Genomic DNA, 14,132 nt, shown 5'->3' with positions numbered 1-14,132 from the left:
TCTCCAATTTACAGATAACTGAGGAAACTGAGGCCCAGCTAGAAAGTGGCAGTCAAGCGTGGGTATCAGATCTGTCAAACAGCTGACATATTTTCCAATAAAGGGAGACAGGCTGGGAGGCCGATAAGGAAAACCTAGGAGACGGGATAGAAGATGCGAGGTTTGGATAAAATCGCGCCCTCAGATTCACTTACAATGTTTCAAAATTCCCCACTAAGCTTCCAGGACAAACTCCATGGGCTGGGAGCTGCGGAAAGGACAGACAGCACTGCAGGAAAGTGCTTCCTGAGTCGCCACTTCAGAATCACAGTTGCGAACTTAAAATGCCGATTCGTGGACTCCGGCTTAGACATATTTGAATAACGACCTACGGAAGTGAGCCCCGGAATATGCATTTTTCAAGGTAGGCTCCAGACATCCTCGACGTACAATGAAGTTGGAGAACTGTGGAAGTATGCTTTGCACCCTGGCGGCCACCTCCTAAGTTACAGCTCTGGACGTCGGTTTCCGAAACTGTAAAAGATGGGGGCGCGCGGGGGGGGGGGGCAAGGGGGGGCGGAAATAACAAAATCTGCCTGGGGCGCTCCACCAGCCCCTACCTGCGAGAACCAAGCCACGTGATTGGTTAGAGAAAGCCGTGGCCTCGGGTCATTGTGGGATACGGAGGGGCCGAAGTGTCCCGCAAAGCATTGTGGGATACAGAGGGCCGTCCGCCGCTCCGGCCTCCTCCAGCTTTGACTGCACGGACGCCACGTTTCAATAGACCTGGACGCCCTCTTGCGGCGTCGCCAAATGCCTCATGACGTAATTGTAAACACCCTTCTTGTGTCTCGGTGACTAGAAGACTAATGAGGTCACCTCGCCAAGAGCAGTGACAAATTCCCGAGGTGCCTTCACTTTACGACTCGCGTTCCGCCGACGGAGCCAAAGGAAGCGGGAGAGCAGTTTACGACAGCGTCGGTCGGACTTACGGCGCCGGTGGCTGCGCGCGCACTCTCCTTCCTTTCCTGGTTTCTCCGAGTGCCGGCGTTTGCGAGTTCTCTGGCCCGGACTATCTTTCGCCATCCGGGCCGGCCGAGGCCCTTGCAGGTGAGCGGCGTGTTCCGTAGGGTTCTGGGGACCTCCGGAGCCGGCTTGGGCGGGGCTCGGCCTTCAGAGGCCTCCCGGAAGAGACCCCCGGACGTCCCCGCCTGCTGCTGTCTTCCCTCCACTGGAGGTGGCAGGAATCCGCCTTCCGGGCCCCAGGTCCAGCATACTGCGGGGTGCATGGCATGGCCTTGTGGGTGAGGTCCCTGGTCTTAGGCTCTGCTTAGTGGCTAAGGGCTGAGAGAATTTAATAATGTCACTTAACCCAGCTGGATTTCAGGGTCTTTTAAGTGGCCAAAGTTTGAGTTTCTCCAAGTGAGGTACTGGGAATGCCAGGCTGAGCGGTGTTCGGCCCTGCTCCGGGGAGTTCACAGTCTTAAAAAAAGGGTTTTCTTCCCTTTAATGTGAAGTGGAAGGCTAGAGGGGAGTAGTTCGAGCAACCCCAGGGGTTGATGGCACAGGCTCTGTAGTGGCAGCGATAATCTACACAGTACCGTGGCCTGCCAGCAACAAGGCCCCTTTTCACTGCCCCGTTGGTGCCTCCCCATTCTGCCCCTGTAGCCAGTACAGCTGTCACGCCGTTTTAACTGAAGGGCTCCGTTTCTCTACTGATTCCATTCTGCTCACTCATTTTACATGTGTGGAAATCCGGATGTCCACCCCCAGGAAGAACGCCTGGCAAGCGTTGGGCCTATTTCTTTCTTGAGACAGGACAAGTTGATTTTTAAAGTGTCTTTTGAGGCGTCGTTATCGTGCCATTAAATACGGTCTGAAACCCCAGATCTTTTCAGGCTGCTGTCCAGCTAGAATGCTGGACTTAGGGCAGCCAACCCTGGAAATCAAGTCTATTTTGAAATGATGAGTAGATCAAACTCCTTGATTTGGCTGAGCTGCAAGTTTTTATCTCTAAAGGGGGGTGTGGGGGAGTTAGTGATATAAGCATCTAGCATGGTGCCTGACACTTAGTAGGAGCTCAGTAAATATTTAACATGAGCCAGTCTATGGCTGCCACCCCTTCCCTCAGTCCTCTTTTTGTAGTATTACTTAAGTTCAGAGTTGGAGATTTGTGGAGCTTGCAGGTTTATTCTCTCGCTGTCACCCAACTCATGTTGCTGTCACACCAGTTCCCTGTTGCTGTCACCTCTGTAGGAACCCTTAGTCTCCCCAAGGTGGGACAATGAGAGTTTACTGAATTGGGTAACCTGTGCTCTCTGATTGCTCTCCAGCCTCCAGAAATATTTGTGTAATGAGTTTTCCTCTGGGAACTCACCATCTGAGCATTTTCAGAGGATTGTAATGCATAAGTTTATGGGGTTTTCATAGAAACTGTCCAGTGTCTGTCAAACATCTGTTGGGAGGCTCTGGTTTTTACTCTCCTGAGAGGACCTATAGCATTATGCAGAGTATGGACTCGAGCCAGGCTGCCAGGGTTCAGGTTCTTCATCAGCTAGCATTGTGATTTTGGGTAATTTCTTAACTTCTCTCTGCCTCAGTTTTCTTATTTCAAAAGTGAATATAATACTGGCCCCTACCACAGACTGTTGGGGGGTTTTAATGAATATGCATGGTAAGCTCTAAGAGCTATGCCTGGTACTCACTTATGAACATTTGATGTATAGCTACCTTTATGGCTGAAGGTTTCTCATAACCTCCTCAGCTTCTGAAGGCCTTTTGCTGGGTTCTGTGTCCACTTGCTCTGCATAAGGATTTGCACTGATGACAGAATATTGGAAGAACAAGAAAGAAAAAGTTGAATTTCAGGATATACTTGCAGACTCTTATTTTACTGAGCACTCCGTGTAAATGTATTTTTGCAAGTCTGAGTAATTGTGTAGCATTTTACAATGAAAGTATTTCTGTGTGTGTTCACTAATAAAGCAAGGAATTTATTTATTTTACACATGAAGAAATAGGCTTAGGGAAGCTAAATATTTTATTCCTTGGTGAAGGTGTTTCTGAGAACCTGAACATAGTTATTACACTTGAAAAAGAAGTTACTACATTTTATCTATGATAGGCCACCAAATTTAAAAAGCACCATTATTTTATATAACACTAAGAAGAAAAAACTGCCAATTAAGATAGGACACCCCACGAAGTATGAGGTATAAATTTATTTCAAAGATGTTACAGTGGAAAAAAAATAAATGAAATATGGTAAAGTAGTTTTGTTAGCAGCCTTCTAAGTTATAAGTATTCACAATATTATTTACAAGAAAACAAAGGAGTAACTAAGAGTTGAGTGTTCCATTTCATGTGTTGCTTTTTAATTTAATCATTTAAATTAAAGAATCATGTCCTAGTTTACCTCAAATAAACTTTTTTTTACCTTGAGACCTTTCGTCATGCAGCTACTTATATTATTTTTATATTTAAGGTTTTCGAAGATGGCAAAGTTCATGACACCCGTGATCCAGGACAACCCCTCAGGATGGGGTCCCTGTGCGGTCCCTGAGCAGTTTCGAGATATGCCCTACCAGCCATTCAGCAAAGGAGATCGGCTAGGAAAGGTACTTGTCTATCAGCGGGAGTCTGAATCTTTAAATCTGTGGCTGCTATTCTCTGAGTTAATTTTAATTTTATTCTCTCAAAAGCATTACTCCTGTGTTCCTTATAGGGACACCGGCTGAGAAAGGTTATAACCTCTGGGTTCTTCCAGTGGTCATAGGAGAGCTAGGTACTTACAGAGGCATTGTGAGCCAGCCCTTCTGCTACTTTCCCACACTGTGTCCTCAGTTTGGGGTTTTCTGGGTCAACAGAAAATTGCCTACGTGACCTGTGTGCTTTGTTTTCCCTTGTTGCTCTTACTAGGTTGCAGACTGGACGGGTACCACATACCAAGATAAGAGGTACACGAGTAAGTGTTCTCTGACTGACTGCCCAAACAGGTCCTTGGGAAAATTGTTACTTTTTCTGGTAACCTCTACCTGAAAGTGTTCTAGAATGGGGATGAAATGCTGATGATAATTCATAGATTTTAGAAGCATGTTCTATACTGTGGACACTACCACATTTTCTTGGAAATAGCCCCAAAAGTTAAACTGTTCATTAGAGAAGTTTGACCTGTTATAGTGGGATCTTTTCCCCCACTTTCTGAGGAGCCATGAACCCTTTTAAATATCTGTTGAACGTATTTCCATTTTGCATTTTGTTGCTTGGGATTTACTGAACCTGTGAAGCCAAGCAATGGATCCCAGTTTAAACTTCTGGTTTTAAGATACTGATATAGTACATTGGTTTTTTCTCTGAGACAGTTGGAGGTGGCTATCTGCAATAACAAGTTAAGATTATCTGAGTCTGAGATCAGCAAGCAAGTAAATCATAACCCATTAGACATGTCTGTCTTGGTCAACAGATGATGACAGTGATGGTACTTAAACCCCATATTTGCCTCCTGCAAAAATAAAGTTTAACTCATTCTTACAGAATAAGGCAGAGAGTGGAATGGGTTTATCTTGAGTTTCTCAGGTTCTATCTTGACTTAAAAAGTTCTTTAGACCAGAGCTTTTCAAACTTCAATGTGCATATGAATCACCTGGGGATCTTTTTTAGATGCTGGTTTTAAGTCAGTGGACCTGGGTGAGGCTGTGAGTCTGCATGTCTGACATGCTCCCAGCCAATGCTAAGGTTCCCAAGTCGACACTCAAACTGCAAGGCTTTGAGCTAGTAGCATCTGGCGAGTCTAGGTCGCGGCTGCTACACTGTCCCTCTGCCTCTAGATAAGTACTCCTCTCAGTTTGGCGGCGGAAGCCAGTACGCTTACTTCCACGAGGAGGACGAAACGAGCTTCCAGCTGGTGGACACCGCGCGCACACAGAAGACCGCCTACCAGCGGAACCGCATGCGGTTCGCACAGGTAGGCCAGAGCCAGCAGTCACCCTCCTGGGGCTGTTCCATCTTAGGGCTGTCATCTGCTAAAAGTGCAACCGTGCGTACCAATGAGAGCAAAGCACCTTATGGGTCTTCCAGTGAACCCAGGTACTATAGCTGTTCAGTGACAAACTGTACTGAAGCAGACTTTACTAGGTCCAGGGATGCATTTAAATAGCTTAGATTTCTTTGGACCTGTAGGTAGGATGACATACTCCTGTGTTAAGAGTGACATTTATGCCAGATAAAAGGGTGCATCTGTGCCTACTGCTGGACTTAATTGCTAGATTGCAGGATTTATTAAGCAGATGGTCCAGTTGGACTACATCTTATTCCATACAGAGGCAAGTCAGCAACTCTAATAAGAGCCAGTAAACCTACCTCAGTAAAATATGTGTGTGAATGTAAGTTTAAGCTAACTCCAAGTGCTTACTCAACTAAACCCCCAGACTGTTGATTATGTAGAGCGAAAACAGTAAAATATGCAACTTGGCCCTGGCAGGTGTAGTTGATTGTACTACACACCAAAAGGTCGCGGGTTCTATTCCCAGTCAGGGCACAAACCTAGGTTTTGGGTTTAATCGCAGGTTGGGGCATACAAGAGGCAACCAATCAATGTCTCTCTCTCTCTCTGCTTTTTTAAAATCAATAAACACTTAAAAGTAATAATAATAAAATAAAATGTGCAACTTGGATTTTGCATTCTGAACTTAGACTAATGACCCCCCCATTAAGCACTACCTGCTGTAAGCCAAATATCCAAGATTTTTACATGGATTTTTTTCCTAATTCCCAGCGGAACCTCCGCAGAGACAAAGATCGACGGAACATGTTGCAGTTCAATCTGCAGACCCTGCCTAAGAGCGCCAAACAGAAAGAGAGGTGAGGTTCCCATCCTGGCAGAGCAAGGTATTCTTCCAGGACTAACCACACTCTGAAATCACTAGGCCACAGCAGGAGAATGGCTGTCTTCCCCACTGTTGCAAAAAAGAAGAAAAAAAAAGACCACCTTCCTAATGCTGGTTAAGGCACTGTTTCAACCCTGACTTCATTTTCTAAGGGCCAATTTGAGTCTGAGGCAGATAGCGTAAGCGAGAAACTATTTAGAAGAGACTCTGGAGTTTACATAGGCTCAGTTCTGCCAGAGCACAACTCCAGGGGGCCCCATTTCTCCTGGATCCTGTGAGCCTTCTGGAGCTGCACAGTGCAGCAGCCTGGCCCAGGTTGGGGCTGCCAGTGGACAGTCTCTATAGATGGAGTAAAATATAGCTGATCAATATTTCAGAACAATATGCCTCTTCTGTTCCTCTTTATTAAGCCCTCATTTTTCCTAAAAATCTGCACTGAAAGCACAATTTTCCTGTCTTTCTAGAGAACGCATACGACTGCAGAAAAAATTTCAGAAACAATTTGGAGTGAGGCAGAAATGGGACCAAAAATCACAGGTAGTGTATTTGTACCAGAATTCTGTCTAGGCATTTGATTTTGTTTATTTGTTTGGTTTTATAACAGCTTTGAGGTATTCACATACTGTGCAATTCACCCACTTAAAGTGTACAATTCAGAGGTTTTTAGCATATTCATAGAATTGTACAGTCATTACTATAGTCAATTTCAGAACATTTGCATCACTCTAAAAAGGAACCCTGTACCCTTTAGCAGTCAGCTGCTATTCTCCCCAACCTTAGGCCTCCACTAATCTGGTCTCTGTCTCTGGATGTGCCTATTCTGTCCATGTACTCATAAACGAAATCATGCAATATGTGATCTTTAAGGTTCATCCATGTTGTAGCATGTGTCAGTTCTTCATTTTTTTGTACTGCCAACCTCCATTGTATGGATAGACCACATTTCACTTATCCATTCACCAGTTGATGGACATTTGGGTTGTCGCCACTTTTTGCTGTCATGAATAATGCTGCTGTGAACACTCCTGCACGGGTGTTTGTACAGGCATTGTGAGAAGAGAGAACACATGTAAGCAAGAGTGAAGTTACAGTTGTAGAAGTTACATTTTGCTGGATAAGATGCTTGCTGTGTCAAGAATAGATAGCTAATACCCTGAGAGAAACCTAAAGGTGCTGCCAGAGCTCCTCTATGAAACACAAGGAGCTGGTGTTCCCTAGCGACATCCTTAACTAGGGGTGGAACCCCCATTTGTTTTGGAACTCTTGTGCCCTCAGTCTTCTTCTAGATTGTAAGCTCCTGAGAGTCAGGGGATGTGTTATAAAACAGCAGCACGTAGTGAATATTCTGGACCTGTTTGTTGAATAAAAGCCCTTCATACTATTAACCTGCCTTTGGCTTATGTTTTGCACTGGCTGTACTTTTTTTCCCCTCCAATGGTTTTCCACTACAGAAACCCCGAGACTCTTCGGTTGAAGTTCGTAGTGACTGGGAGGTAAAGGAAGAAATGGACTTTCCTCAGTTAATGAAGATGCGCTACTTGGAAGTCTCAGAGCCACAGGACATGTAAGTGGCATCTTTTACTACCTTCCACCGTGCTCTCATGTGGGTGGACCATCTGGTGGTGAATATTTTCCTAAGCCCTAGTAATTCCAACAAGGGTTTAAGCCACTTACTCAAAAACAATCACTGCAGGGGTGGGGAGTGCAGGAAGAAGTTGACTGATATTAAACTTCGGATCTCTTTGAAGTTCTGGCATCACAAGCAAAAAAAAAAATTAAGTTATATAGTTCTTTTTGGCAGAAGGAGAACAGGAACAAAGCAAAAGCAGAAAGGCATTTGCCGATATTAAATTCCATATTTCTTCCAGCTTCCTGGAGTCCTGAGCGAAAGAAATAAAATTAAGTTTATAGCTCTTTTGGCAGAAGGAGAGAGACAGCAGTTCAGAAGAAGCAAAGCTTTCCTGACATTTTAGAGAGCTCTTTGCCTCACAGGGCAAGTAGTGGGAATAACTTAGTGGGCAGCTAAGAGAACCAGACCAGAAGTCAACACAACTGGATGCCTGTCACTCCTCATCTCTCATCTTTAAATTGGGGAGGTTGAGCTGAATTGGCTGTGTTCACACTATTCTATGGAGCCACACTGGGAGCTAAGGGAACGGACCTGAGTGAGCACTGAGTTCATCTTCTGTTCTAGTCGGATACTATTTTCACCTCTTACATATTAGACTTCTGGACAAGACTCCAGATTCCAGTGCTTAAGAAAAAGTAGGTGATCTTCCCCCTTACTTGGCATGTCTTACGTGCTCTCCCACAGTGAGTGTTGTGGGGCCCTGGAATACTATGACAAAGCCTTTGACCGCATCACCACGAGGAGTGAGAAGCCCCTGCGGAGCATCAAGCGCATCTTCCACACCGTCACCACCACAGACGACCCTGTCATCCGAAAGGTGTGCGCCCCCCTGCCGCTTGCCCACCCATTAGGATGCCACTACTTCTAGAGTGGGGGCCAGAAAGAACAGAGGCCCCGGGGATTGGGCCTTGGAAACCCCTCTAGATCAGCCTTCTGAATTGGACTTAGGAGGAGGAAATAAAGGCACTCTGCTGGCTGGACCGTGAGTGCTGGTGTTAAGTAAAGCTGGACTTGAATCTCAGCTCTGCATGCTTCCTCACTTCACCTCCTTGGGGCCTTCATTTTCTTGTCTGTAAAATGGGGTAAATGCACCTACCATATACCACTGGGGTGAGGATGACAAAACGTGAAGTGCTTTCCTAGAACGTGGCACATGCTTGGTGAGCTTCAGGCCCACGTGACCCGTGATGGTGACTGCCAACAGATGCTCACTGGCTGATTGCTGCAGCCTTGCTTGGACAGCTAGAGGCACACACACACGTGTTACGTGTGAGTGTGGCTGTGAAGGCTCCTTACTGAGGAGTCCTCTCCCCTTGGTGTGAATGGGCAGTTAGACCTAAGGGTGTCCTCACTTCTCTCTTCTGTCCTCTTTGCAGCTGGCAAAAACCCAGGGGAATGTGTTTGCCACTGATGCCATTCTGGCCACACTGATGAGCTGCACCCGCTCCGTGTATTCCTGGGACATTGTCGTCCAGAGAGTCGGGTCCAAGCTCTTCTTTGACAAGAGAGATAACTCTGACTTTGGTAAGAAGCCTGTCTGGGAACAACACAAGGGCATTGCATGTCTGCATTGGGTCAAGGTAGTTCCCTGGTACTGGAGAATGGGTAGCAGGTAGTCCACAGGCATTGACAGCCATGTCAGACCCCTCCCAGCCTCCTCAAAGACATGGAGAAGGAGCTGTCACTGCAGTCCCTCCTTAGGGCATCAGCTTTCTGAGTCCTCACAGCACCCCAAAAATATGCTTCCAAATATTACTCATTTAAATAATACTTTCATGACTTCTGCCATCTCTCCATACCATCTTTAGTATTAACGTGTGTGTTTTTAATTGATGGGTTACTTATATTTCATTGTGTTTGTAAAGGAAAAATATATGTGCGTATACTTTATACCGTTCATATATATCTATGTACTTCCATATCTGCCATGATTGAAAACCAGGTCACTCCACAATAAGAGCAGTGAAACAAAACAATATGATTATATTCTGCGCCTCAGGCATTGTCTTTGAAAGCTGATAAAATCAAACATTCTCTTGAATTCATAAAGATTGGAAAGGGCTTTTTACACCATGGTTGAATTTAATGTTGGTGAATATCTAAAGTTACCCGAGGTGCTCCGCCTTTATTCCCCACGTCCCACCATGGGAGATTCACAGTAATAGGTAGCATTTCTTTGAAGGAAGGGCCTGTGTTGTTTTCATCACCACATCTCCCTGTGGTGCTGTGCACATCATTAATGGGTTTTTGTTTTGTGGGTGGGTGACCATGCTGCCACTTTTGCAGATCTCCTGACAGTGAGTGAGACTGCCAATGAGCCCCCTCAGGATGAAGGTAATTCCTTCAACTCGCCCCGTAACCTGGCTATGGAAGCAACCTACATCAACCACAACTTCTCCCAGCAGTGCCTGAGGATGGTGAGGAGGGGCAGCATCTGGGCATGCCTTTTGTCAACTACAGCTACTTTTACTGAGCATTTGCTTTGTAGTGGGGTTGAGCAGGAGAAATAGGGCCCCTACTTGTCACCAAGGAGTTTCAAGGTTGAGCTTTGAGATCACACTGCCTGGCTTTGAACCCTGGATCCACCACTTCATAGCTTTGTGGTGTCAGGCATGTTTCTTCCTTGTAAAGTTAGAACACTGATAATACTTGTCTTACATAGGCACGCTGTAAAGGCTCCATCTATTCTTTGACAGCTACACTGTGGTGTCCAAATACACTGTTCAGGTACCAAGTTCCTGCCCCTGGGAGGCTTCATTATAATGGAAGAAGAGAAACAACAAACCCTAAGTACCTATAGATGTGTGCTATGGAGAAAAATGAAACGGGAGGGGCGTGGTTAATTAAATGAGATACATGGAGCACACAGTAGACACATGTAAGCAGTCAGTAAACACTAGCTGTTAACATCTGTTGTCATTCATGTGGCGCTTGCGCTCAGAAGGGGTAAACAGGTGGACAGCACGTAGTCAGCTCAGCCCCCTCAAAGGCTCCAGGGACTTAGCCTGAGCTGTAACTAAGCAGAGTTGTGGGTTGTGGCCGATTGGCTTAGCAACAAGTTAGCACTGTCTCTTAACACCTTTGTCATTTTTACAGGGGAAAGAAAGATACAACTTCCCCAACCCAAACCCATTTGTGGAGGACGACATGGATAAGAATGAAATCGCCTCTGTCGCATACCGGTATGTCTGTGATGTCTCTGATGGGATGTGCACAGACCCAACCCTGTATGGGGTGAAATACCTGAAATTCAGGGTCTCAGGTGACCAACTGAGTTCCTTCTTCGTTGCAGGTATCGCAGGTGGAAGCTTGGAGACGACATTGACCTGATTGTCCGTTGTGAGCATGATGGTGTCATGACTGGAGCCAATGGGGAAGTGTCCTTTATCAACATCAAGACCCTCAACGAGTGGGACTCCAGGGTGAGGCACACCTCTGTCACCCTAATGGGGCTCCACAGCTGTGTTTCCTGCAGGGTGTGTTGTCACGGGCTAGTGTTTGTTTTCCCCTTGAGTTACTTAGAGAGTGACAGGAGATTTTTGTCTTCGGAGTTTTTCCTCTACTTAATTCCTCATTGTATAAAAGAGATTATATGCGTGTGAGGAAAACTGCCTTTTTCCAGGACTTTCTCTTTGTTCCAATTCTGACCTCCCATTGGCTTCTGCTCTCTGCAAGCATCTGATTTTGATCTCTCCCCAAGATCTGGTTTGGCAGGTTTCCTATAAACCTGGCAGCTCTTTTTTTGACCTGTTCTTTCACTTACTGTAGCCACTACCTTCTCTTCAATCTTCTGATTCTGTTTCCAACACCTTCGCTTACTGAACTTAGAGATTCTAAGATTAGCTCTTATTTGGCTCTTCAGGAAACACTTCAAGTGAAACGTGCTCTCTCATACTGGTGCGCCATGGTTGTTGGGCTGCCCAGCTTATGTGCCTGAGTTTGAATTGGGTGGCAGTGCTTCTGGATGCAGCTGTACAGAGTAAAGAGTTCTCGGGGGAAGAACAGCTCCAAGACCAGGCCTGTATGGAAGGAGTGGCCAATGATATGGAGCACAGAGCACCATTGAGCTCTGCCTTCATTAGAGTCAAGGGTTTGCAATTAGTGCTGCTGATTATCACCCCCAGGTATTCCTCAGTCTCCAGCCCCTGCTGGAAGGTTGGCTGTGACCTTAGCTCTAGACCAATGGCCTTTTCTTAAACTTTGCACCATTGTGTCCCTATAGCATTTGGCATTGTTGTATCTGTGTGGCTTTTCCCTGTGTACTACATGCATGACTCTGGTTTTACACATTTCTCGGCTTCCTTCACGTATTTTTTGATGGTTCCCCTCTTTTTGATCCCTTATGGACCCTTCTCTTAGGGTCAGTCACCTACACGGCTCTTTTTGCCATAATTACTTCTTTATGCAGTCTTATGTTAGTTTTCTTTTGCTCCATAAATTAACAGAAACTTGGAGACCTAAAACAAAATCCATTAGCTCGTAGTTTGGTAGGCCAAAAGTTCAGCATCATGTGGTTTGGTTCTCTACTTAGAATATCAAAGCTGAAATCAAAGATGTCATCAGAACTGAATTCTCATCTCGAGGTTCTGGCAGAATATCCGCTTCCAAGCTCATTCTATTGGCATAATTCAGTTCCTTGAGTTATAGGGCTGAGGTCCCCTGTTCTCTCGCCACCTGTCAGCTGGGGCCTCTCCTTGCCACCCACATTCCTTGCCATGTGGTCCCCTCCATCTTCAAACCAGCAAAAGCACCTCAAATCCTTCTCATGCTTTGAATCTCTGACTTCCTCTGTCCCTGATCTCTACAGACAGATGGTTATATGCAGCCCATCCCCATGGTCTCCCTGTCCTTTTTTTTCTTTAAATCTTCACCAGAGGGTATGTTTATTGATATTTAGAGAGAGAAACCCCGATTGGCTGCCTCCCACATGCACCCCAATCTGGGATCGAACCCATAACCCCGGCGTGTGCCCTGACTAGGAATAGAATTCATAACCTTTTAGTGTATAGGAAGACACTCCAACCGAGCCACACCAGCCAAGGCAAATGATAACAGTCCTACCTCTGATTTCCTGAGGCCTCGCCCACTTTCTAGTCAAGCCCAGTAGGGAGTTCCTTCTCTGCCAGAGGAGGGACCCTTGCTCACCTTCACTCCTGTCACTGGGGATTTCCTTCTGCAGCACTGTAATGGCGTTGACTGGCGTCAGAAGCTGGACTCTCAGCGAGGGGCTGTCATTGCCACTGAGCTGAAGAACAACAGCTACAAGTTGGCCCGATGGACCTGCTGCGCTTTGCTGGCCGGATCTGAGTACCTCAAGCTCGGGTGAGATTCTTGTCCAGGAGTTGTGAACTCACCTGGAAGGTGTCTGGGGGCAGGGATATGAGGGCTTGCCTTTTTCCCTTTCCCTTGGAAAAAGCATCAGGCCAGGTGTCCCCATCTAACTGGTATTTGTCCCCAGATGTCTCTGAGCCAGCCTGCCGTCACCACTAACACCCCATTCCCCCCACTAGTTACGTGTCCCGGTACCATGTGAAAGACTCCTCGCGCCACGTCATCCTGGGCACCCAGCAGTTCAAGCCCAATGAGTTTGCCAGCCAGATCAACCTGAGCGTAGAGAACGCCTGGGGCATCCTGCGCTGTGTCATCGACATCTGCATGAAGCTGGAGGAGGGCAAGTACCTTATCCTCAAAGACCCCAACAAGCAGGTCATCCGCGTCTACAGCCTGCCCGACGGCACCTTCAGCTCTGACGAGGACGATGAGGAGGAGGAGGAAGAGGAGGAGGAGGAGGAAGGTCTGTACAAATCTCTTTCTGGTCCCGAGTGAGCAGTGGGCTGGCCAAGGACCAAGCTCTGTGGCCACAGTGCTCTTGAACCGTGATGTATAGCTGTTTGAGGGTTCCCTGAGACTGGACAATTTGGAGTGGCATTCACTCTGGTGCCAGGAGCTGCTTCAAGAGCCCTTAGGTCACATGAAGGGAGTGGGGAGGAAGGAGCATCTAGAGAAAGACAGTGGGAGTCCCTGATGGGAGCCAGTAGGCTGAAGGAGGAAAGGTGCTCCGGGTTAGTTACACGGGCTTAAAAAAGCTCCCTTTGTTACTTTACCAGCTGGGGACTAAAGGAAATATGTCAGCACTGTGAGGATCTGAAAGACATGACTTCTGAGTGGAGGCGCTGAAATCATAAGCAGTTCACCAGTTCGACATGGCTGATTTCTCTAACATTTTGTATCTTTCAGAGGAAGAGACTTAAGCCAGACAGTGATGTGGAGCTGGAGTTTGTAAATCTACCACGCCTAGGAGGGCCTTTGATGTTTGGTGGAATGCTTGTCCGATACTTGCTCTCTGGAGTTTGACAGATGGAATAAAGTATAAGTCCCTTTAGTCTCTTACCCTCACCGTATGCCTACATTATGATTGACAGCTCTTCTTCCATCTCCAAGTAGCCCTTGGGAGAGGGAAGGTGAGATACAGAATCTTCTGCCTAGAGTTCTCTGGGTTCTATCATTTGTTCTTGAGCATTTTTAGTTTTATTGTCCTTTTAGAGGGTGAATGAATGCCTTAGATTTTTCTGTTCTTGGAACCCGTGAAATTATCCTTTCCTGGGGAGTGTTGTCAATTGTGAGGTCCCAAAGAAGTC

At 46.4% G+C, this 14,132-nt stretch overlaps 1 protein-coding gene across 1 annotated transcript; it reads left to right on the top strand.

The window, feature by feature from the left end:
- Positions 1 to 377: 377 nt before the first annotated feature.
- On the top strand, positions 378 to 13,890 carry EIF3D (eukaryotic translation initiation factor 3 subunit D). The gene is made up of 15 exons (XM_081130977.1): positions 378 to 1,089; positions 3,464 to 3,596; positions 3,898 to 3,943; positions 4,806 to 4,942; positions 5,753 to 5,838; positions 6,329 to 6,401; positions 7,316 to 7,428; positions 8,179 to 8,311; positions 8,871 to 9,018; positions 9,781 to 9,911; positions 10,591 to 10,676; positions 10,787 to 10,916; positions 12,674 to 12,816; positions 13,005 to 13,288; positions 13,732 to 13,890. The coding sequence occupies exons 2-15, from the start codon at positions 3,474 to 3,476 to the stop codon at positions 13,743 to 13,745; spliced, it is 1,647 nt and encodes a 548-aa protein (XP_080987103.1). The 5' UTR covers positions 378 to 1,089; positions 3,464 to 3,473; the 3' UTR covers positions 13,746 to 13,890.
- Positions 13,891 to 14,132: the final 242 nt, after the last annotated feature.

This window comes from Miniopterus schreibersii (genome assembly GCF_964146895.1).
Source record: "Miniopterus schreibersii genome assembly, chromosome: 2".
Taxonomy (NCBI): Eukaryota; Metazoa; Chordata; class Mammalia; order Chiroptera; family Miniopteridae; genus Miniopterus; species Miniopterus schreibersii.
The sequence above is the reverse complement of the archived record's forward strand: the minus strand, read 5'-3'. Positions and strand labels throughout refer to the sequence as shown.

What these genes read in the sequence shown, in the direction of transcription:
- EIF3D (XM_081130977.1), top strand. Translation starts at nt 3,474, where the DNA reads ATGGCAAAGTTCATGACACCCGTGATCCAGGACAACCCCTCAGGATGG. An exon ending in AATGGGACCAAAAATCACAG is followed by an intron (nt 6,402 to 7,315) that starts GTAGTGTATTTG and finishes TTTCCACTACAG; the next exon opens with AAACCCCGAGACTCTTCGGT. An exon ending in CCCAGCAGTGCCTGAGGATG is followed by an intron (nt 9,912 to 10,590) that starts GTGAGGAGGGGC and finishes TCATTTTTACAG; the next exon opens with GGGAAAGAAAGATACAACTT.